Source organism: Pseudochaenichthys georgianus, chromosome 14 (genome assembly GCF_902827115.2).
Source record: "Pseudochaenichthys georgianus chromosome 14, fPseGeo1.2, whole genome shotgun sequence".
NCBI classification, from domain to species: Eukaryota; Metazoa; Chordata; class Actinopteri; order Perciformes; family Channichthyidae; genus Pseudochaenichthys; species Pseudochaenichthys georgianus.
The window spans coordinates 20,022,722-20,048,554 of NC_047516.1; the positions used below are offsets into that span (position 1 = coordinate 20,022,722).

The 25,833-nt window shown below is 40.4% G+C and overlaps 1 protein-coding gene and 1 long non-coding RNA gene across 4 annotated transcripts in view; one reads left to right on the forward strand and one right to left on the reverse strand.

Moving 5' to 3' along the window:
- cadm2a (cell adhesion molecule 2a) overlaps positions 1 to 25,833 on the reverse strand; it is a 211,680-nt gene that overhangs the window by 10,868 nt on the left and 174,979 nt on the right. For 2 of the 3 annotated variants that reach the window (XM_034099364.1, XM_034099363.1), the window contains 4 exons: positions 14,596 to 14,757; positions 14,000 to 14,090; positions 13,719 to 13,897; positions 10,635 to 10,742 (listed from right to left, as the gene is read on the reverse strand). In XM_034099364.1, the coding sequence (XP_033955255.1) occupies positions 10,635 to 10,742; positions 13,719 to 13,897; positions 14,000 to 14,090; positions 14,596 to 14,757 (540 nt within the window). The remainder of the gene's footprint in view (positions 1 to 10,634; positions 10,743 to 13,718; positions 13,898 to 13,999; positions 14,091 to 14,595; positions 14,758 to 25,833) is intronic. The other variant, XM_034099365.1, reaches the window with a different exon arrangement.
- On the forward strand, positions 7,547 to 8,574 carry LOC139435084 (uncharacterized). Its single transcript, XR_011644358.1, has 3 exons — positions 7,547 to 7,919; positions 8,298 to 8,358; positions 8,464 to 8,574. It is a non-coding gene; the product is annotated as an uncharacterized lncRNA (long non-coding RNA).

Genomic DNA, 25,833 nt, shown 5'->3' on the forward strand with positions numbered 1-25,833 from the left:
AAAGAAGGCTTGTTAGAAGGCAACTCACTGCATGCCTGCGTGTCCTTCTATCATTCTTCAAAGACCATATTCTCTGTGTATGTCTGCAGAGCTTCACAGGAGATGTTTGCCCTTCTGTAAAGTATTGTTCCAGGCTCTCTAGGGCCTGACACTGTACCATCCTCTGAGCTGCCTTTCATCTTTTAAATTAACAATCTCAACTGATCAGGGTCCTTGATCATATTAGCATGCAATTCAAATGGTCTTTGCATACTGTAGCTTAACATACATCCCATTCTCTTGTTCTTTTAAATGTGTTAATATTACAATTCTTTGTCCTCTATCTTTTTACTTTTGAATTACACCTTTTGATTTCTATCTTAGCTATGTATAGCTCAGTGAAGCAATGGTTTCAGTTGCTCTGATCAATAAAGCAAGCTGGCTTAAGCACGGGCTTATGGAGCTGCAGTGTCCTTGTGTGTATGGGTCAGAGAATCTTTAACTGTGAGTCTTTTTTTCTCATATCGTGCTTTGCAGTTAATATGACATTTCCCCTCCGAGACGAAGATTTCCCCTAAGATGTGCCAAACTACAACAAGAACAAATAAATAAAACCTTAACTTAAATGGCTTCCCACTGCACATTACATCATTAAATGTGAAACTTAAAGAGGCACATATGACTCGGCATGAATCCTGCTGCAATGAAGTTAAAGTTAGAGATACACAAGAAAGTGCCTGCAAATAGAAAGTTAAAAAGCGCCTGCAGACTTCACTTGTTTGATGAGTCAATTACCCACAACTTCTTTGGCTTCGACTGGAAATTCACCAATCTGCATCTAATGCTGCCGCTACTGCCAAGATGAAAGTGTCCGTCGAGGCTGGAGCAAAGGGCCAAACGACACATGTGCATACACTTTTAAATGCATGCACACATAGTTACTGTAGAAAAACTCAAAAGAGAAGACTTTTTGGAGACACGTGTTTGTGTTTTATGCACATTATTGCCTGCTGGGTCAAAGTGGATTAATTAGATTCTGAAAACCAATTACTTCTGCTAATCATTCAATAAAGCCCACACGTGGACTTGTGCACTATCCTGAATATTCAACAACTCCCTTCTCTCTTCTCAGATTAAAAATAAATTGTGGTCAACAGGGTAACAGCATGAAGTTATAAGCAATGCAAGATAATTAATCATAGAAATTCATTAAGTTGCAAGAATCTATCTATCAAAGCAGCTCCATGTCCAATACAATATAACAAAGGAAGAGGCAGCGAGATGACATCAATGTTACACCTGTGGTAACTCAATCATGACCATATTGCTGCTGCCTTTCAGAACAAAGAAACCGCATTATGAAGAATTGCATTGTGTAAGCTAACGGTAGCACTAGCCAACACAACGATGAGTGATCTTGGAGGAAACAAGTTGCAACCACAAACCTAACAATTCCCTGAGAGGGGAAAAAGCAGGGGAAAATTAATAAAAGACACATGAAGTTTAGACTGGCTCCACTGTGTGAGGGCCCATTTAAGACGGCTGAAAGAGTCCCCTGCCACGGAAAGGCAATGAATAGAAGAGCTATTACATGTAATTCATAACACTAGCCCCAGGATCTAATGATTGCTCTTCATCCAGTTCTACACTCTGTTCCAAATTGTTGCTATAATTCTTCCCTAAAGCGAGTTAATGTGACAGGCCATCAATAATAATTGCCTTGCAATAAGTGGAAAGACCTTTGCATTATGTTTTAATTTCTTCTGTGCTCATCAGCTTTATGGTGGAAAGGATGTGGAAGCGAATGAGGAGATGGAGAGAAGAGGCCCTGTCCTCTTCAATATTTCACCCCCTCAGGGACGCTGTAACCTGAACCTAGCCACACATATCAACTAACCAATTGCCCTGGACACTTGCCCTCAAAAATATATGTCTTTTGATCATCATATGGTCTAACCGGTTCCCTCCATTTAACGCAAGATCAATAGCAATGGAATAAAGCCGTTACAAATCGCTCCAAGGAAGGAAAATTGTCCCCACCCTAATTTAATTTTCACAAGGTTTGTCCTCGGTCACAAGCAGAATGAATAGGTGAGTGTGGGGTTGAAGACATACAACATTATCTTTGGAGCGCAACCTTCCCTTTTAATACCTCACAATCTATATATCTATATTTAACAGCGTTATAGTGCGAGTCACTGAAACATGTCTGCAAGTTTTATTATGAACTCCATATTTTTTCTCCGTTTTTTTTCTTTAATTCTTAAGATGTGAAGGCTGAGACATTTGGTAAAGATAGATTTGAAAGCGAATAGTGAGTATTACGTATTTGTACTGTTCTCATGGCAGCTCTGGTTTTATACTGTGTTCTGTTGCTTGTGTTTTGCCGCATCTGCTCTTCGCTTCTAAACCAAAAGACAGTTGGAACCAATTAAAAACCTTTTCCATCTTTTGATATAAATGCCAATCAACTCAATGTATTTGTAAAAGAAATACGGTTCGTCCAATATTGATTCTTACACAAGTTGACTGAGACGACTGAAGAGCTTCAAGCTATATTTTACTTGTTGATCGATATGCAAATATAAACCCTCACATTAAACAAAGGATATGTGCTCTCCTTCCTCTGCTCTTAACACTCGCATATCTCTAAATATCTGTAGAGGTGAGACCAACACGATTTGTGTACGCCAGAAGCTGGATTTTCAGACCATTAGAAGAAAATCATCAGGGGAAGTCATTACTGTGGCCTCAAATAGAAAGCTCATGTAAGACTAGTGGGTCGATGTTTGAGCTGTCTTACCATAGATCAGCTGGCTCAAGTCCCAGGAGGCCAAAAAGGATAAGTTCTGTTTTAATGTCTTACTATTCATATGCAGCTTTTCAGCCGGTGCTCACTTGAAAAGGGACAACTCTTAGACTAATCCCAACTTTTGAACCCTGACCAATCCCTAGCCGCTGCTCTTGAATTCTCCTCTAGTGTGAAGCCAGTGCTATCAACTTCAAGAGAGGAAACACCCTTTGTGTTTAGCTTTAGAGTACCAACCCTTAAAATCACGATGTATTACCATGGTAACATCCAATGTTGCGCATTAACATAACTCAAATGGCAACCAGCCCTCTCGTATCACTTTATTAAAATGTTGCTATATATGTCATGGTCTACATTTTGATTTAGAGTCTTAAGGTTGCTGGTGCATTTGTTTATTTCTATCATGTTTTCTTCTCAGGAAACAACTAATGGACAAAACAAAAGAGAACTTTCACTCTGCGAGAGGAAGATGGATATTATTTTAGTTTTCCGTGTCCTCTCCACTGGCAGAGTGAGACACTATAGGCATGAATAATTGCTGTCTCCTCTGCAGTGGGCTTTTTTTCTGCGGCAATATCAGGCTACCGGGGCTGGCCACATGAATGCTGATTATGAGAAGTGCATAGTAAATATTTTAAACACCAAAGAAACCCTTGATTCAACCTTTTCAGCTCCACAAGGTCAAAGCTAATTTGCAAGCCATGAAAAGGCATTTGGCACATTTTTGAGCACTCGGTGATGGACGGGGAGAGAGTGTGCATGTGAGTGTGTTCGTGGAAAGGGGGGCGGGATGACATTGCATAGACCTCTGATACTTAGTGAAAGAGTTATTATAGCCATTAAGGTTGGCTGGGCCATTGAAGCAATGTGGGTGTTGGGCATACCTGCCAGCACTTCATTAATAACGTGAATCACAGACTGCAGGTATGCATCTTCCATGCTGTAGAGTCGGGATGAAAACCAGAGGAATATTGTGCATACCTTTACACTACAGCAAGTATTAAAGGCATGGGTTACTGTCAAATGTACATTCCCCAATAGAACCGCTGAGTCGACAGTATGAAACATTTATTCACTAATATTCCTTCAAGGATGACTTAAGGCCTCCATTAAACAGCAGATTAATGTTTGGTACTTATTCTTACTGTCACTAAGTCAGCGAAAATAAAACGTCTGTTTTTGTAAAATCATATTGAGAGAACCTCACATTTCCTATCTCGCAAACACCGTTTTCTTAATACAGAACATGAGATCCTATTGTGAACAAATTATTATGTAGAGAGAGAAAAAAGTCATTCTCACTTATTTAAATACAGCCTTGTTTCTCACCTTTGTGCTGGAAGTTATAAGGGTTATTATAAGAGTGAAATTAAGGCTATTTTTCGCACATCTGTGAAAAGCACAAGACTAACACCTATTGCATCTTGGCCTCAATCATTCATATTTTTCCTGGCATAAAAGTTCCAAAAGGGTAATTTATGAGAAAACATGTGAATCATTCATTACAATGAATATTAATGTTGGTTTGGATCAGTTTAATATAACCTCCAATTTGTTAGAATACAACATTGCCCCCAGGCCTAATGATAGTTCAGCATCCGGTCGGTCCAGCAGCCTCACTGTGCTTTCCCATTGGCCTGTGGTTGCCATGGTAGCTAACAGGGCTTAATAAGACAAAAAGACCTCTCTCTAGGACCTAATTTACAAATCATGTATTAACACTAAAGGTATTGGAGACTACCCTTTCTTACAAGAACAAGATATGTTTATATACAGTATATATATATTCTTTTTTTGTAAATAAAACTACGCCTTGGGCAAGATACTTTACCACAAAATGACTACCTAGGCATGTATACGTAAGTGTATGTAAATTGCTTTGGATAAAGAGCCAGCAGATAAAAATAACATGTTATATAATGACGGCGAATAAATATTCATAAGGATTTTAATATCTTATATGATTTTTAACTTAGGGTTCATTTAGGATGCAAGGTCTAAGGGGGTTGAGAAAATCTGTCGTTTTTTTTCTTATCTCAAAAAACGGTTTCTGTTTGCAAAGCACCACGTCGTTGCTAAAAGATGCAGGACTGGCACGAAGGAGCTCATCTGTCATATGATATGCTAATACTCTGAATACAGACGGTAGCGCTGATCCTACTGTGTATTTCAACTGCACAAGACAACTTTATTAAAAAGACAAAACGTCATGGTGCTGGTACAGCTCCACAGTTGTTTGCTTTCACCCAGAGCCTGTAAAAAGACCTGGTAATAAATCAAGTAGACACATGAAAGGAGATAGTGTAGTATCCTGTGACTAGGGACGCAGTGAAGGAGTCTGATATTTAGATTCCCTGAAGATACACTAAGAGGCTAAGCTTCTCTTGTGTCTCTGCACTACACAAACAGACATCAGAGAAGAATTGAGACATGCTGATGAGGAATATCCAACAACATGTGGAAGCGTGTTATCTCAAAGGGTCTTCAGAGAGATGTGAGCGTAGAAAGGAAAAGCGAGTGAGAGAAGAGCGAAACAGAAGCTTGGGTAGAAAGCAAAGCAGCGGAGGAAAAGGTAGATGGGGAGGCGAGACTCCTGAAGGACTTTGAAGATGGTAATATAGAGAAAGCAGCGGTGAAGAGTGGAAATTATTCGGAGTGAATGTGACTGTGAAGCACCATGTAGAGAGGGAGCCGGAAAAGCAGAGAAAAGGTAAATTATGGAAACGGACATATAAATGAAAAGGAATGAAGCTGCCTTACAGAACTGCAGAAAAAAGTGCAGAAAAGTGTAGGACAAAGAAAAAAGATCAGTGTGCAGTTTTTTATATTAATATTAATGTATTTTAATACTCATATTCTCATATACTCATATATTAATATATTTATTTGACAGAGCCCTATGTAGACATTGGGTAGAGAGAAAGAGAGAGGTCAGACCAAGGACGCTCAACTACCCAACGCTCCAATTTCATTCTAAGTGTGTTCAATACTTATTTTGGGAAAGATAATATACAGTTTTTAATATTTTATCAAAGAGGAAAACACATTTGATTTGCTTAATGTTCTAGAAATGGTCAGTTTACACATCACCTTGACACGTTCAGAAAGTATGGTTATGATGCTCTATGACGAGCAAGCTTTTTGGCATGCAGCCTATCACAGCACATTCGTTTTAAATGGACAAGTCACTGAAAAACTTTGATTGACATATCACTCGACTCTAGCAGACATGGCGCCATGTCAGCGTTATTGTGGTTGAGTCGCAGCATGTGACGAGACAGAATCACTAGACAAACTGCAACCAAACATGTTTTAACCTTTTCTTTCTCCTTTGTCAAACTGTATAACCTTTGTGTGATCAAATGTGTCACTCGGTCAAAAGAGGGCTTTTAAAATAGGGTGAAAGAAATCTGTATATTTGACCATTTCCAGCTGAAAAATAAAGCCAAACAAACTCTGTCTAACTTTGTTGCTTTTGGATTATAAAGATTCATATTAAAATTCATGTAAAGTAACATAATCCGTTTATTCAACATGAATACATTTGTTTATTATACAGGTCGCCTTAGGAGATATAGATTAAAAGGCTACAGCAACTTATATTCTCCCAGAGGTTTTGGATATCCATTTAATTTCTCTATCTATTGCACCTTATCCAGATCACATTGACACCAACATATCATTTCCCCCAGCCATGTCTTCCAGCTCCTCCTGAAGGATCCTGAGACCTTCAAAAACCAGGTGGGATATGAAATCCCTCCAGCACCCGCCACATGGTCTCCTCCTAGCTGGCTGGAGAACCTCCATAGAGAGGCTTCCAGTAGGTAACTAGGTCAGGTGCTGAAACCAACTGGCTCCTTGAGACTCGGAGCCACTTCAATTGGACACTTAGGAACAATTCAATAAGGGGATACTTCATTGTGTGTTTAAATACAATCATCTGGCTCCTTTTAATGCAAACACAAACTCAGATACATCAAAAGCAGCATCAACTACATTATCAGCATTGGGAACAGATGCTACTTTGATAATACTAGCCTGTTTTGCTCATAATGGCCCAAGCACTTGTGTCCTTGGGCAAGACACTTCACCTGAACTTGCTCCTGTGGGTATTGTCCACAGTGACCATTGCATGTATAAAAAAAAAAAATAATAATATGTGTAATGTGTGTATTTGTAAAGCGCTTTGAGCACTGGAAAAGCGCTATAATAAATGTAAGGAATTATTAATTATTATTACTTATATATCCCTGTAGTGCCATTCCATAATAACCCAAAGGAAACACTGTCATTACAGTATCTGTGCAAGGGCAGAGAGCTGGTTCAATGGTCAACAGCCACAACACAATCTACATTGTACTTTCTTAATCTTCGTCCAGAGTCTTCTTACCAGGACACTGGCACAAACACACTTGGAGAAAACATCCAGTCTTATATCTAAAAATGGAGGATACCACTACCCTCCATCTCCATCTGTTAGGTCAGTGAAGCTGTCCCCAACCATGCAATATTGTGAAGGCATGTCAACCAAGACACAACAACAAAATTCTGAAATTTCACCTCCTCAGGGGAAATTTTATCCATCTGGCACATTATTACTTCAGGGCTTTTGACCAACTCAGTGACCTGTACCAGAAGGAAGGGCAGGGCTTCCCCGAAGTCCTCCAAATCTGCCTCCACTGTGTTGACAGCATTCTCAAATTCCTCAAATTGTTCCCTTTAACGGCCAGGTCAGCAGGACCCTGTAGAGATCATCGCTCTGAAGGCGGTCAGCGGTTCTTGGGTTGCTGCCATGTCAAGCAGCAGTGACCTTCTGGCTACAACTTGGAGGGTGGAAAACACAATGAACAGCTATCATACGATATCCCCAACCTCGCCCAAGATGAAGCAAGTATTTATCCAGAAATAAACCATATGCTGGTAGCTGGTATCTCCCAATGTTCTACAATAGCCTGAGCCAGAGCTATTTAATAGAAGAGTTACGACATCTCCGTTCACTCCAATGGACCACTTTTTTACAGCAATGGCGGATCGTGGAGCCTCTCAATCGTTCCCCGGAAGTTAGCGCCAAGGCTGGCAGAGCTGTGGAGTTGCAGCATAATACACCGTTCGTGACGGACTTTTAAAGGTAAGAAGAAGTTTAAAGATGTATATTGCGGATATTATCAGTACATCTGATTCAAATGAACATGTGTATTAAAGGATCAGTGGATTATCCCTAAATTAGTAGATTTAGGGAACGTTTACAGATAACAGATTAAGCTAGCATACCGAAGCAAGTTAGCAACACACGTTGAACAGCCTTTTAATTGTAAATTCCGTTCTCTTAATGTCATTTCGTCCAACATGTTGAATTAGAGAAGAGGGGCTTCTAAACGGGATTGTATGCGGGGGTGGAGGGAGTTAAATATTAGATAAATATAACTTTGGTGCGTGTAAGATTGAGTGTTTTTAGCAGAGCCATATTGTGTCCTTGTGATTCTGACCTGTCTGTATAATGTTGCAGCTCAGCTGATTCTGGATTGATGGCAAAGGGAGAGGGACTTAAGTGAGAGTGAAAACACAAGGTACGTTTAATACTACTGTTTTATATAAGTAAACACCTTATCTCCCCAAGGCATTTCCCATCCAATAGGTGTGCTATATGTGTGTATAACTCTTTCTCCTGTCAGTTACTCCCTCTTTCAGCACAAGAACCAGAGGGGGATTCAATGGAGCCTGAATACCTGCACTAAGACCCTCACCCTGCACCCTGAGTCTCAACTCTCAGTGTTTTTCAAGCCTTTCCCTGTTTTTTTGTATTAAACAAAACATTAAGCTTTCCCAATGGTGTGGTTTTCGTTTTGTGAAAAAGTGCAAATGCAGTGTTTGTATATAATTACATATTTTGTTGCTGTTGGTCGTGAAATTGCTCCTGCTGACTTGAGCCAGCCATTTTTTCCTCCACTCCGTGTCAGTGGGGAAGCCGTACATTCGTACTCCTTTCTCCGAGCGATTTGAGCATCCCCAGGCAGCACAGCAAACCATGGTGGCTACTAGGAGGCAGCACAGCAAACCAGGACAACACGGAGGAAAAGGCACCGACAAACTGCATGACATGCTACTCAATGTTTATTGAATTCCATGTATTTGCAATGGATGTTCCTAAAACAACACATTTAACATCATCATATGCTGCTTATGCTGCTAGTCCTGCTGCTGCTGCTAGTCCTTTGATAGTCACCTGTCGGTCTCCTGTCCTTTCTGAAAGCCATAAAGATGACATTAGTCGTTTAGATAACTTGTGTCCTCAATTACCAGGGGATTACTGAAACTACCATGAATTTAAGAAAATGGTAGAAATGAATCCAATCTGAATTTTAAAGCATTACTTTAGATCCCCTCCCTCTAAATGTATCAATAAACATTAGAAAGTGATGCTCCTGACTACCATACAAGTTTAAGAAGATAATATTGGTTTGAAAGAATTCAAAGCTATAAATAAACAGCAACAGGCTCTTTAACAAGGCACTGTTAGCCTAACATGTAAACTACAGTAGTTGTTCACACTAATCCTAATATTATCACTTAATATTAGCAAATTCGATTTTATTTTTTAAAACATATTGATGTAAATACATACACATCGATTTGTTGTATAAATATTGCAAATCAAAACCTTTATTCACTAATAATTAACAAAAATCGTAGTTCTATCTCCTGTTATCAATGCATTCACATTGCCCGCCATGAACTTCCGGGGAACGATCCCTCGTCTACATGAACCACGTGACGATAACCGTTTTTGGACTTCCGGTGTCGTAACTCTTCTATCTATATGGCGCTGGCCTGAGCGTATTCCTCTGCACAAAATTGACATCAACATACCAATACCTTCACCTGATTGGCGGCAAACCAGCCCACCACAGTTGACCTTGTGGGCTCATATTATGGGGTTTGTGTGCTAAGTTATCTTTTTACAATTTGGAGAGATATTAACAATAGCATGGGGGTTTTGGTGTGCAAAAGGGAAGGCTTTCTGTGAATGGTATTAATCCAGCAGGATGAAGATGATTTTATTCATACTGCACACTTTAACATTTGAATCCACAACCATACCTCTCTGCATGCCATCAGCCATGTCATTAGAAGGAGAAGAGCTTGAAATGTGAGAGAACCTCAGTATTTTATGCCTTCCCAGCATTTCTGTTTCAGCCATTTATCCCCATCCATTTATTCATATTTTTTTAATTAAAATGCTTTAATATTTATATAAAACAGCATTCAAACCCTTCAGGAAAAGATTCTCTCAGAACACCAAACAGCAGTAAGATGTCCGTTTGGTGGCTACAGAGTTAACTCAGAGAAATAGCCTTTCAAGTCTCAAAGCTCGAACACAGCATAAGGAGTCATGATGAGACATCTCCAGTTGGACATGACATTTGCTTCTTTGAGGTTTCAGGGCACAGAAGTGCTGAAGTCTTTGAAAGGCCAAAGGGACAGTGAATGGAGTATTTGAGATGATTGACACTATTTGAACAGAATGGGACTCGGGAACTCTGAATAATGTCCTTAATGTAAAACACATAACAGCGCACTTTTGTATGGGCATGTAAAGACATGTTGTCACAAAAACAGTTGTGTGAGAAAGGGGACAAATAAAAAAAAGCTAGAAAGGAAAGATTTTCTTTTACCATCAGATATACTTCAGTTCTCAGTGTGTCCACATGTGGCAGGAACACTGAGTTTGAGGCAGTGAAGACAGAAGTTATAGGACAGAGGAGACATGAGAGTAAGAGGGAAGTGTGAATATATATAGTAGCATGCTAAGGGGGCTGTGGAGATGTGTGGGGGGGTACTGTACCTCGGTTGCCAGTGACTGTGGGGTCGTGGGTGCCTAATTGAGCGGTAGGATCTGGAGGGATGGGATGTAGGGGGAGAGTGGTGGATGGAGGCAGGGTTGTGGGGACGTCTGGTGGAGGGGACAGACAGACACATATACACACAAATAATACAACAACAACAAAAATGAATTCATATGGGGGCAGTTAGTTTAAAAATAAAAACAACAAAAAATGATCAAAACATTTTACAGTGACGGGGAACAAAAAAGTCCTTAACATAAAGTTGTTGAAAACACACACTTTCAGAAATGGAATAATGAGATACTGTTGATGCAACCTGATGCACTACAAGACATACATTCATTCAATTTCTCATTGATTGCATTTTAATGGTGTTTTTAGGGTCAATGTTAACATGAGTGAAAACTCATCTCTTTCGACTCCACCTCGAGCGATATAATTACTAAGAACTGCTAACAGAGCACTTATAAAGGACTGGCTTATCTATAGCCAGTTGAGTAGCACTTGAAATGTGTGGCTCTATGAAACCTGATGTACTTATATGATTCTGTTTTCTTCAGGGTTGTGTCTTCCTGGTCGAATGTACTTATTATAAGTCGCTTTGGATAAAAGCGTCAGCTAAATGCAATGTAATGTAATGTAATGAGTCATATTTGAGAAACAATAACAACTTGGATAAAAGGCTGAATTGTTTACACTTACTTTTTTGCTCCTTAGCATACATATATATACTGAATCAGCAAGTAAAAGCCAGAGAATATTAGTCTATATTCAGAACTTTCAGGTGGGAGTAGCCTGTGGGTATGTCTCGGTATGCACGTGTAACAGAAGTAACAAGTTGACTTCTTCACATTATGTTAGAGACTCAAACCCTTCCTCGTCATTATGATTTAAAAAGTTCTGCCTTTGAATGTAAGAATTATCTCTGTAGCAGGTGAATATGATTAACTGCGGTTCTACTCTGTAAGTATGCAATCTGCACTCCACACCAAATGAAGACAGTGCTTTGACAGAATGATCAGTGCCAATTATCAATGTATGCACGATGGATTTCAGGAGAAGTTAGCCAAGCTGTCATTCCCATGCTCTTTTTTAACTTCTCTCTACAGAGCAATGGTAACATTGTTTCACACAAGGCAGGGTGTCTCACTGTCACAAGTTAGAGCAACAGGAACAATGCGAATGAACCACTGTGTGACAAAGTTAATGAGGTTACACTACCACCTTGGCTTTTATGTTTGTGTCATTCTGCTTTTTATGGTGAGCTTGAGGCTTTTAATTGGCTGTGGTACTCATTCTCAGGGCCAACTCTCCTGCGTGTCTCGTTGACATTTCAGCCTGGGTGTGAATCACTAAGCAGCAAAGTGCATGTCTTCAGGAAAGAGGGTAGAGAGAGAACATCTCCTCGTTGGAGGCGGACCATTAAAAAGGTATTTTCAAAGAATTATGGCTGCAATTGCAAAAGGCTAAAAGGTCTGCTAATCACTAATGAAGGGTAGGAACAGACTGGGTGTCATTTCAAAAAGAACAGGTAAGACGTACTATTTGTCAGTTTAATAACATCACTGTAATTCAGCTGGCATTTGAAGGAATTGTTAGGTTCCATGACACAGACACCATCGGAGATATTGATATTGATATACTTTATTAATCCCCGTGGGGAAATTGTTTCTCTGCATTTGACCCATCCTAGTGTTAGGAGCAGTGTGCTGTCATTTTGAACGGCGCCCGGGGAGCAGTGTAGGGAACGGTGCCTTGCTCAGGGACACCTCGGTAGCACTTGGTCTTGCCGGGACTTGAACTGGTGACATTCCAGTTGCCAAGCCGAGTCCCTATCGACTTCGCCACCACCGCCCAGGATACTCATTAAACCCTCTTAACTAGTCACTGGCACTTAGATAAAGCGTGTTTGGGCGAGGGACAGCCTTACCTGTATGGGATTTCACAGCCTTCACACAAGATTTGAAGGAAACACATCACAAATATAAGATGGTATACAACTATATTCAGTGTTAACCTGGTTATTTGCTTTACATGTAAATGCAGCACATGTAACATTACATTATTCAAGTAATTATCTTAGTTATGGAACAGCTTTCCTAACACAAATGTCTTTATTCAGACTTCACCAAAAGCATTTGCGTCATTTAAATGTCAACATTCAGAGGTTTCCCCGTGTTGCGTTGGCCTTGGCGACGGCCATTAGAAAGCAGTTCATGAACTATTGATGCTAACCTTAGCTTCATCTTCCTCCGGCAGGGTTTTACTGTAAATCTACCAAGGACACTCAAGAACATAGAGAAATTACTTCTAGCTCCGGCAAAGCATAGCTACCGGCTATGGTTTTTTCTCTCATGTTCATTAGCTAAGATCTAATTTTGAATAAAAGAGCAAATGAGTCACCCCTCTAGTGCATGTAATGATTATAATGTAATATTTTATTGATCCACTTAGGGAAATTCTCTTTTGCCTCCAGTCGTATGTCTCTCTGGCCATACCTACATTCCTTTTCCTCTAATCGCTCACTACCTACATTTCTAAAACAGGACGATAAGATATGTGTCACGGCTCGGCTCCTTTTTTAATCATTATTACTTAATGCTAAGAGACAAATGGAAGTGGAGAAAAAAAGCAGCGAGGAAGAGCTATCTATTTTCCCTCACACTGATTCCCTTTTCCCCCACCTCCTCTGGCTCTACTTGGAATTACTTATCCTTCCCGGTGATATTCCTGACAACGCAGCAGTAAATTCTGCCTCCCTCAGACATTTCCCTCCTGGTATGTGTGTGAGAGTGTATGTGTTTGTGTGTGTGTAGTATATGGGACGCAGGTTTATTTAAAGAAAGGCGTTGGTGGCATTTGTGTCACCTGAGGCGCTTATTCTCCCCGTGAGAGATGGCACCACTAATCACTCTTAGCACTAATACAGAATGCGGATCAGGATGTATTAAAATCTTAGCATTTCGCAGTGGTTCTCGTACCTGTGATAGTTAAGACACTCAAGATGTGTCTTTGTTCCCTTATCTTTAGATGTGATCACATGGAACACATTACCCACACATTAGCCTTTCGTTTGAACTCACCATAGACGTAGAGCACGTATTCAGCGCTGCTGGTCCCTAGGTGGTTGCTAGCTTCGCAGCGGTAAGTGCCATTGTCTGTCTTGTTGAGCGAAGTAAAGGTGAGCTCCCTCCCCTCTACAATCATCCGGTCCAGGTCAGGAAGTTCACCCCCGTCCTTTGTCCACATCACAGGATCTGGCCTGGAAGGTGAGGGGATGTGAAAGAGAAACAAGGCATGATTTATGATCCTGTCTGAAGCATAAAAAGCTGACTTCGACTAACACAGAATTTGAGAGACTTACGAAGGGTTTCCTTTGGACATACACTCCAGCTTTAAGTACTGACCCTCCTGAGGGACTACAAGGGAGTTGATGATCTTCACATGAGGAGCGTCTAGGACAGGGAAGAAGAATTTAGGATCAGTGATACATTTTTTATTAAAGGTGCTCTATTAAGCTTTTTCCTGTCGTGTGATAGGTCTCTATAGGTCTGCGTTCCCTCCAGAGGGACTTTCTCTCAACACACTCCCCCTAAATACAAATATTAACTTGAAAATTGGCATACTGTATAAGGGCCCTTTTAAGATGAATATTCTATGATTATTAGTAGGTTCATCCTATTGCTTATTCCTTAAACTCTATCGTTTTGAAAATCTCATTATATAGGATGACCCTCTGATTAAAATAAAACATGACAAGTAGATTCATGATGTGTAACTGTAAGAAGACTGTTGAGATCCCATCATTGTACGAAAAGCTTTTTATGGTTGATCATGTTCAGGATTCTGCAGCTGTATACTCATTCTCACTAACTTAGCTACCTGCCATTTTTCTTTTCTGCTTCCATGTCTACAATGTGTGTGTTTGAGTGTGTGCAATGTGTTAGTGTGTACACTCACAATGGACCTCCAGTACTTCAGTGGCCTGCTGCGGCGTCTGTGCGAGTGCCACATGGTCCACTTTGCAGGTGTATGCCACTCCATCATCATTTCTGTCCACATAGAGCTGCAGAGAGCTCCGGACTGTAAAGGTCTTCCCACTTGCATTCACCTCTTTGGCACCTTTGGAGAAAGTAGCGTACTGTCACCCATGCAGCACATTCATCTTGCAAGAAGTGAGGGCCACACACCTGCTTTACAAACCAGACTCCAACAGGATCTTCTATCCACATAGAGAAAGGCATACTATGCATTGAAACGCATGCGCCTAAATAGAGTGGTGCAGGAACGAGTCCTACGACCCGGAAGTGAGTTAGCATTTGACCATTTCTGGTTCCCTCGTCTCAGAAAAATAGAAATATGGAAAATAGCTCGAAATAACATCCGTGACGAATTTAAGAGACGAATCACGATTTGTTCCACGAAATTAAATACATCAGCAGTGACCCCACTGGTGATTTCTGAAGAGTTTACGTGTCTGAAAAACGATGTGGCTGAATAGGACTACAGAAGTTGTCGAGGCCGTTGTACGTCATTACGCCGAACACGTAAACACTCACGCTAAGTCCGTTTGCCCCTGTTCTGCTTGAAAGCAAGTACCTGCGCTCTTGCAAACTGCTAAAACAAATGCTTCAACTTGTAACATTTTGCATCTGTATTTTTGAATATCGATCTTAAGTTGGCGTGACGTTGAAGTCGTGCTGTATTCGGCTGTAGTTCGTTAATAGCATAACGTTAGCATTTTGATCCTGGCGATTAGATTTATGATTCTAAAATTAGAAGAGTAGGGTAGACATGTGGACGTTAACCAGCTGAACAAAATGTGCATTTATCAAACCGGTCCATTTTCCACAGATCTAATTTTTTACAATATTCCAAACTCCTATGGAGAAACCCCATTGCTTTTTAGTCGAGGGAACCCTTGCGCAGCTTACTTCCGGGTCGTCCTACAAAAATACGTCATCACTGCCCCACTCTATAGTAACTTTACATTGAAACCTTTATCGAGTTTTATTCATAGAATTCTCTTTTTTTTTTGACTGAAAAAGGCTTTAGACAAAAGAATGATCAAACAAGAACAAATAAATATAGCGAACATCACACGTCTCCCGGGAGGCTGTTTTGGCATCTCTACAACACATGTTGGATTCCTGCCAGGACTCCACCTGCCTCAACTCTCGATCGCAGGGCTCTTTGAACGTAACGTGTATATTTACACCGTAGGCCTTTTTAACCACTTCTGGCCTCACCTTCCAACTCTGCCTGTGGCTTCGTGGGCTTCACTGCTCCCACACAATGCTCCCACACAATGCCTTTCACTTCCCTCCACCTCCACTCTTACTACCTAACAACCCTTTCCAGTCTCATTGGGACACACACATCACCAGGGAAAATCAGACGTTTGGCAATAACTTCAATCAGCCTTATTGCAAAGTATCATCATACACAGTCCTCCCCATCTGTACAACCTGCCATCCCGGCAACACCTGCCTTGTAATACCAACTGAACAGCTGATCCACCTCTCTACACACATCACCACCCTAATCACTGCCAAGGCATTGGAGAACTCCTCCAGCCCAGCTTCCTCAAATGATCTACATGATGTCCTGACATTTGGCTGGCTCCTTGATCACATCATTCCACTTATTGCTTCATTTGCCACCCAAATGATATGAGACTTAGATAAGCCAAATGTGTTTTATTGAAGTTTCAAGACCGGCCCTCATGACAACAATCTTTGACTTCCATATTAGAGTCCTTTACTGAAGATATTGGCTCGCAATGAATCATCATCCATTCATGTAGTGGGTAGAGAGGCCCTTACAACTAGAAGGTCATACATTTACATTTTGCAACGCCGACATCCTGGATGTTTAACACCAACCTATTGGTTTTAACCAGAACAATAAACAATAAACGTTAAAGAATAAACTATCTTCTAGATTTGGGAAGAAATCCTGATCAAATGAATTCCAAAGTCATTTAAGAAACATGGCTGTGTTCAGGTACCAGACGTTGTTTTATGATGTCAATTTCTGATGAAGCCTGAGCCTACGCATTTGATGTTCTCCTAAATTCAGAGTGTTAAGTATGCGTTATGTAATAGAAATGACCATCCTCCTCCAGACGACACACTCAAGCCAACTCTCACTGCTTTTCCTACTAGCTGTAACTTAATTCCTTCTCCATATCCACCTCCAAGCAGGTATTCTTTTCAATCTCATTTGTTCTACCATCATTTGGGGGTTGTTGTTCTCCTGAAACAAACCAGCAGTAATATAAAGGAAAACAATAGTAAAAAGAATACATCCAGTTGTCCACACTAATCTCTATATTCAGGTGTTGCCCTGCTTCGATAAAGTCATGTCCTTTTTTATTTTCTCTTCATAGTAAGAAAGCATCAGTGCATGTACAGTCTCTCTCTCTCTCTCTCTCTCTCTCTCTCTCTCTCTCTCTCTCTCTCTCTCTCTCTCTCTCTCTCTCTCTCTCTCTCTCTCTCTCTCTCTCTCTCTCTCTCTCATGCTGGCCACCTTTGTTTGTGTCTCCTAAAGAGACTGTTTACGCTCCATATATTTCTCTCCTCTGTGCTCATCTGCTCCACTTTCTAAGCTTTCTCCCCCACTGTCTCCTCTCCCTCTCCATTCTGCCAATCAACTCTTCTGCTCAGTCACTTCCCCCCAACTGAGGCAAAGAGCCCGCCTCCCCTAGAGATGAATGACTGGCAGGTCTGCAGTGTTAGCAACATCCACCCAGACAACAAGAGAGAGGCGAAAAATGACTGGATTTCTCCACAAAGAGGAACTCTCAGGAGACAAAAGAGAGGGAGAAAGAGGGGAAGGCTGGATAGAGAGGACATCACATTTCTAATTTTGCGGCATGCTTGAACTGTTGCCAACATTCACCTACTATTTCTATTAGTTATTCCACGTCCTCATTGACTGTTCTGCCTGCCTCTATGTCTCTTCATGGGTCATCTGTATTTCTCCCTCTGTTTGCCGAAGGATCCTTCCGCATATATTCTGTTTTCAAAGTCACCATGTCTCCCTTTGTCTCCCTCTATTGTACTGTTCATATTTAAATGCTGTTGTTGAGGTTAGGATAAGGGTTAATAAGTAGTTGGTTTAACTGAGTTGCATCATAGATAGGTTAAATTACACCCCAATATATCTTAATCAACCCATTTCAGAAAGGTTAGGCTTTGTTTCTTGGCCTGTGTTTGATAAGATGATGATTTCATTTTTAAAAAGTACATCATTTCAAAAATAGTTTTCCTTACTGCAGTTTGATTGTGCCTTTATTATACGCCGTTCAAGACCATAATAAAGTACTTCAATCAATGTGATGGACACTCGGCGGTGGCCCTGTAGCATCTACACTTAATGTTCTCTTTGTGTTTCAACTCTATTTATTATTGTTGGATGGCTTTCAGCAAAAATGCGCTTATTTCTCTCAGTTAGTTTATAAGGTTTCTATCGAAGATGTTCCTAATTGTAAATGCGCTCGGCTCCCAAACAACACTATCGGAGACACGGAGGAGCTCACTTTATATATATCATATTGCTGTGTGATTTCAGTGTCTAGACCAATTTACCTTCTTGTCTCATGGCGATCTGAATGGACTCTGATTGCCTCTGTGTGCTTCAGATGAGACGAATATTACAGATCATGCTTGCACAAAGTTCGAGTTCATTGATTTCATTATTTGGCCCACAGATTTCTCAGTTCTACTTTGAGAACATAATAATAGTTGTCTCACAACAAGTCATACTTCACCGTTAAAGTGTGTCAATCTGTATGCACTCATGGCTTCTGAGCTGTGTGTGTGTGTGTGTGTGTGTGTGTGTGTGTGTGTGTGTGTGTGTGTGTGTGTGTGTGTGTGTGTGTGTGTTCATGCATGTGGGAGGTTGAGAGAAGGTATAATTGGCCTATAAATATCTTATCACATTTTAAGTGCCGCTGAATGGAGCAGCTGACATTGAGCTGCCATTAAAGTTTAGGGTTGTCAATCATCATTTTTTTTTACTTTGAGCTGCACCAGGAAACTTGACTCTTGCTTTCTCTGTAGAAGAATTTACATACATATTAAAGTGTTTCCTACCAGTAATATTTCACAAAAAGTCAAACATTGATTCTCTAATGGGGACAAGTTTTCTTTTCCATCGAAACCGTTCTATTTGATTTAAGACAAATCCCATCGCTTTTCATGAAGTATCGAGGGTGAGTTATCTCCTTCGAGGCAAAGGCCATATCACTATATAGCACTTTTCATGCGTAAAATAGACTTGAGTTATCTTTATGATGTTTTGATTTTAACTGGCAAGCACATTTTAAATGCATGTTCTTGAAGCTGTTGAGCCTAACATCATAATTAGTTATATAAAATTGTAAGTGCAGGCAGCAGCAACCCCAAGTATATTGTCTAAAACTGCCATCTCACATTAAAATGTACATCCTTTGGTTCTCCTGCATGTATGTAGATTTTAAGCATTTAATTAAAACTCTGGAAGAAAATAAATACTATTTGCACCTGTGGAAAGTCTCAATGAAAAACACCTGGCATTATTTGGCAATGACTGTGGCGCAGTGTTGTGCTCAGAGCCCTGCATTGTTATCCTGAGCCAAGACCGAGCCATGGAGGGTTAGAAATGGCAAGTGGAGAAATCTGACCCTTTCATATCGTTTCACAGAAGTGAGGGACAGCTAAAATAAGATGGAGGGACACACAGGAAAGACTGCTTGGGCAGGAGAGGAATTTCCAACGGTGACTAATCCTGGCAGCAGGGGTCAGAGGGCTGACTCAACATACCAGGGACTGCATCCCATCTGAGGTTTAAACCCATTTTCCACTCAAATCGCCTGCGGGTGAAGATACACTGAATATATATACATTTAGAATAGTACAAAACACTCAATTCGATTTCACAGAGCAAAAGGAAATACATATGTTGCAGAATACTACCTAGGCTGCATGTTTTCATTTGCCTTTCAGAGGAGCTGCACAGAAATAGGTAGCTGAACTTTAGAGCACTAATACACAGCAGGCTCCAGTGAGGTGATATATTGTTCCGTCCACCATCTTCTCACATATCCTGGCTACCGTGTCGTGTTCGGCGAGAAAGGCCTGTTGGCAGCACCCCCCCTTTCTGACCTGTCTTACCAGCACGACTCTGCGCCTAACTGACAGCTGACTACAACCAGGGAGCACTTTTGAGTTTCTATCAGTGCCAAGTCATGATGTCCTCTCTGACAAGAAACTCCCTGAGTATTCACAGAGAATACATGTCTTCGGTGGAAAAGGAGAGGACTGGCTAGACTCTGTGCCTTGGCATTTAAAACTGGACAGGTGCTCCACCTCCAGGATGTTGCCTTTAATTGGCCTCGACAGTGGGTGTAGCAACCTGATCCCCTCTTCTTTCATCAAGTCTAAGTCTGTTAACCTGATCACAATATGAGGACAGAGACATGGTTAGAAAGTCCTCTGCCTGTGCACACTTAATCAACATCACACACGTTTAAGGTGGAGGTTGTGCATGAGTTATTAATGCTTAATATATGTTTGCTCTTTATTCTCACCTTATGGTAAAAGAGACAAAAACGATTACAGTTGTGAGGCTACATATACATGCGCTTTTTGTGTGTGTGACCTAGACATCTTTTATTCATGAAAAAGACTCACAGGAGCCATCTTGAAATTACATCTTTAATGGTCATTGATCCAGTCCACCCCAGGGAGCTGGATAGCATAAATGTAGTCCCAACACAGACTTTTTAAGTAGTGTGCAAGATGGTCCAACACCACAGAAATGACTGAAAATGTATTTCTTTTTACTGGAAAACGACTTGAAATTCTTGAACTTGGTTCTTATTTTAGCTTTCGCTTGCAGTCTCATTAACTTCAACATCATCCTCTTTGAAATACGCTATTGCCTATTCACTCTCCTCAATAGCTCTTTCAAGAGAAAACCTTCGAGTAATGACGGCCACCTCTTCTGCTCTCACTCACAGTAGTCAAGGACAATTATACATAAATGAAGAGATAACACAGACTATTTGAAAAGGTTGTTCAGACGCCGTTGGACTCTTCAGTGAGCTGGCAGACTTGAGTGATCGCACGCTGGAAGTCAGCAGACAACGACCTCAAACAGTGCAAGGTATGTCTGCAGAAATAGTTCCTTGTCCTTGACTAACAGGTTCGACAACAGAATATGGATGTGACCGCAAGCGAGCTTGAATCAAATCCTTGTGTTTGCTTCCTTAAGCCCCATTGGAATAGAGTTATCGCGTAACATGATGCAGCAATAACCTCTACAGTTTAGGTCAGAGAGTATGATAATACTACTCCGATAGCAACATCCCCACCCTTATTTGAAATACATATTCATTTTATCTTCGCCTTGCTTGGTCTCCACACAGCTCCCCCTGGTTCAGCGGTGTGTAAACAAGTGCTACATGTGGTGATATTGGCAGAGGTCTCTCTGGGTTACGGTGTGTAACTGAGATAGAAATATATCATTACTGGGTGGGGGACTGAGGGGATCTGAGGGACAAAGAGACTGAGAAATAAGAATATTGGATTCCGTTCCACACACGCAAGCTTATGTCCTTACATGCAGGCTGTCTGCTCCATCTGTCACACGCACACACACACACACACACACACACACACACACACACACACACACACACACACACACACACACACACACACACACACACACACACACACACACACACACACACACACACACACACACACACACACACACACACACACACACACACAAACTTAGCATACGCTGTCCGTTAACTGCATTCGAATGGGTGATGGACTGCTCCAGTGGCTCTGCCTGTAATATAATCTTTTCTATTCCCCCAGATCCCACACCAATATGTCACAATTGTCATTTATTCCCAGCATGGTCGCCCACAATGAGATGGCTTTTTGCATTGAACACACCCTGATGCTGTCAGGATGATGAACACTTCAAGAGCAGTCCCATACACCGACACGTGCATACATGCATTGTTCATTGCTTTGCCCTTTATGTTTGCTTTTTTTCCGAAGGTCTTGGAGATTTTAAATGTGGAAAGAAAGTCAAAACGGCTCTCTTTTTTTATTAATACAAGAAAGTCATTCAATAAGTGGCGGAGATGCATTTATTTTGTGACATTGGAGAACTTAATGTGTTACCGTGTCAATCAAAATCTTGTTAACTGACTTTTTCTTGAACAAAACACATTCTGAATATTCTGTATTGCGCTGGGAGACAAACCGCTATTTAGAAACAGACACCTACTTGTCTTGAAAGATAGGGTTCTTCACCTTAAAAACATACTTTTCTAAGTTTGTATTCAATTTTAGAGTTTGAAAATCAGATTTGTATGTGAGATCAACACAGCTTGTAATAGCGCAGGGCATGCTTTAAAGGGAGGCTGATAAATGTGTTGACACAGATACAATATCATCTCCCAACTACAGTTAATTAAATGGAAAGATATCATGATAACTGCTTAAAAGTGTGTGCAAAGCACCATTGATTTGGGCTTATCGGCTTGCTTATCTGGACCCTGGGAAGCCCTAATGCCAGATAGCAGGCAGAGCTGTCTGGGCTTAAGCCGGGGAAGAGAGGGTGTAATGGCAGACAAGGAGGGAGCTTTCAGTGAATTCAACGAGGGGAGGAACGTCACGTCCGATCGAAACTCCCGATGAGACCAAATGCAGATCTGACAAGAATCTGCTAATCTGACATTTGTATAAAGTCTCATGGTTCTGCTTTCTGTTTTTGGACAATGTTCCCAACAAAGAGAAAAAGGACAACACATTGCTGATGTTCTCTTACTCATATATATATATTTATATACATATAAGAACGGCCTCCTGCAGTTTTATTTTGAGCATTTTAGACGTTTTAAGGAATATAGAAAACATTATACATTTACAAAGAAGGGTGAACACACTATGAATAAAAGTGGACTGCATTTATATAGTGATTTTTCAGTGGTTGGGACCCCTCAAAGCTCAAGTCAGCATTCACCCATCCATCACTCAATTAACCAAATTGTATTTATATATCACAAATACACAGACGAGGGTTTTTTTTAGGTTAGAAAAGGGTCAAAAGAACTATAATTTCACGGGAAGACTAGGGGTGGAGGAATGTGAGGATGTGGTTAGGGATACTGTCAAATATCTGGAACGAACTACCAGAAACCTGCAGGTCCGCTGCAACTCTTACTACTTCTAAATCCAGGCTGAAGACTTTTCTTTTCTTTTTGCCGCTGCTTTTAATTGAACTATTCACATTTTACACTGCACTGTAACCTTTATTCATGTACCCGTGTTATTCATGTTTTCTTATCTTTGCTTTTCAACATTTCTAATGTGTTTTATGCTCTTAATGTCTTTCATATTTGCAAAGCACTTTGAATTGCCTTGGGTTGAAAAGTGCTATATAAATAAACTTGCCTTTCTTTGCCTTCACAGATGTGAAAAGTAGTCGTGCGTATAAAATAACAAAGACAGTCCAAATGTTACAAATGATAATGTGTGTATGCATGTATATATACGGTATATATAACAATTACATGAAGATGGACCCATTCACAGGCAGATGTTGTTAACAAGGTGAAACACTGGCGTCAGGAGCAATTTGGGGCGAAGTATCTTGCCCAAAGACAGACGACATGTGTCCTGTGGGGGCTAGAATCGAACCACCCACTAACACCCTACCTCACAGCCACAGTCGCCCCTATTAACGTCCTTTACGAGCAAAGAACTACAACCTTGTCACAGTGAATAATATTCTGATATGAAATTGTAGAGGGAATAGTCTAGTGTGCCGCGTTGAGGAGAGAATTATAGCATCTGACCTTAATGAGAAGGCGGATCCTCTCGAGACTTCCTTCTCTTCAAACCACCAAGGATATCTCTTACTACCTGTTAACTTTCCGTGGTAAATTAGGAGAACATTATGCCCTCGCTCCGTTCCCATTTGCCTTACAGCTCTCTCTCTCTCAGTAGTGGGCCACCGGGAGAAATAATAATCACCCGGAGAGACACAATAAGCCTGAAAGGAACAATTGTAACTCTGCTAATTAGTGTATATTCTATAAGCTTCATTTTCCTCAGTAGAGCAACAAGAGGGAATATAAAGTGGAGTGACAAACAGCTATAATACAACAACATGGTGGTTTGGGATTACGAAATTGTGAGAAAAACACTACTATCTGAAGCATTAAGCATTAGCATATAATGAAAGGCATAATACATCATTTCTATAGAACGTACAGTGTTATAACTATTATAAAGGGAATCAAGTCATACAATAAATAGTGATAAGAGAATAATGATAGAGATACTTTTTTAATTTAACATGTTGCCCTTACGGTGTTTGGGAGAAAACATTTGTAAGTTGCTAATCTTTTTGGTGTGTACATTGTAATCTTGTATTTTAAAAATGTATTAAAATAGAGTAAATACAAATATATGAAAACAACATAATATATTTATCTAAGAAGTGTCTTTGTGTTTCACAACCCAGATTTAATTGTTCTCACTATGAGTTTCAGTGATCTGTTGGGTTACACTAAGGGCTGGGTATTATTTAAAAACTACGATACCAGTACATTACATTACATGTCATTTCATTTGTTAGACACTTTTATCCAAAGCGACTCACATACATTCGGTACTGTGGACAATCCTCACAGGAGCAATTTGGGGTGAAGTGTCTTTCCCGGGACACAACGACATGCTGACTGCAGTGGGACTCGAACTTGCTACCCCCTGATTCGAAGACCAGCACTCTATCTACTGAGCCACAGCCGCCCCTGTACCAGTACCCTTATAGTGATACCAATACCAATAAAGTACTTTGTTTGATTTGAGTCATTTAAACAGATGCAGTGAGCTGAGTAAAATACCTCCACATACACACATTTTAAAAGTGTTAAAATGATAAAAAAATAGTAATCATATCATTATTCCAGTTATCATACCGTGCCAAACTTTACGCCACAGGCTGTAGTTTAGCTGCTGCGAGAAAATCCATACAAATAGTTGTTTTTTTCTAGATGTGGGAACATCTGCCTTTAATCTACTTTGTTAAACAGCATAAATACCTTTGTTAAAAAGTTCTGCAACTGTGCTGATGATCTGTGACAGTCTGCCCCACTGGGTTCTGCATTTTATTTGATACAAAACCGCCTCTGTTTTTCTCGTCCTCAAAAAACTCATTTCATGTCCCCAGCTCTCTTTTCTTCAATATTCTGTCTCATTTGCTCTCGCTCTCTCCCGTTCAAACAATTACAAAGCGGATGGTTCATCAAGTAGAACAGAGCGGGGGCAGGGTGGAAATGAGGTGTGTAGTCCAGTCAGCGTGATTTAGAACATCTCTCTCATAACAAGCGAGGTTCATGTATCGGTCTCAGGCCAGAGGACACATGCTGAATCTGCTCTATTAGTAACAACTTGTTCAGAACTAAAATACTCTGGAGAGACTTCGACAACCATTACCATCAAAGTATTCTAAAACCCAAATGCACATTGATCCTCGGTTTGTTTATCAAAAAGCACTGTCTGAGCCATGTTGTCTGCGTTTGTCGATATTTCTTCAACACAGTTGATAGGGATGTCTCTCCATATACAACATTAAGTTGAAGGCTTAGTTAAGTAGTTAAATAGCAACCATTGGGTGGGATTGGACAATACATCTGTTAATAGTTATTACAGTAGAGATCGCTAAAAGCACAGAATGATTAATGGTATATTTTTAACACTCGAGTAAAAAACTAAATGATACCATTGAGAAAAAACTAATGTCCAATATTTTTTTCTAAAAAATGATTTGTAGAAAATCATGAGTAATGTGTGTAATTTGATGCGAACTGATAACACTAACAACGTTACAGCCAGATAAATACTTAATTAATGCTATTAAAAAAAATGCTCTAATCTACAACTGTTGTGGTAATGCAAAGCTACGTAGTGACTAACATCCTACTGGGAAATCACCTCCTCTAACTATATTTTATCGTCGTTTCTGACCCTAATAAACTGAGATTTGGGAGGACACTAAATCATCATATTTCATTTTTATAAGTTTTTTTTTTTGTCAAATCTGAATCTGCATGGCGACAAGCAACACAAAGTTGCCTACTATGCTTAAAGGTAAATTCCATTACTGGTCTTCTTTATT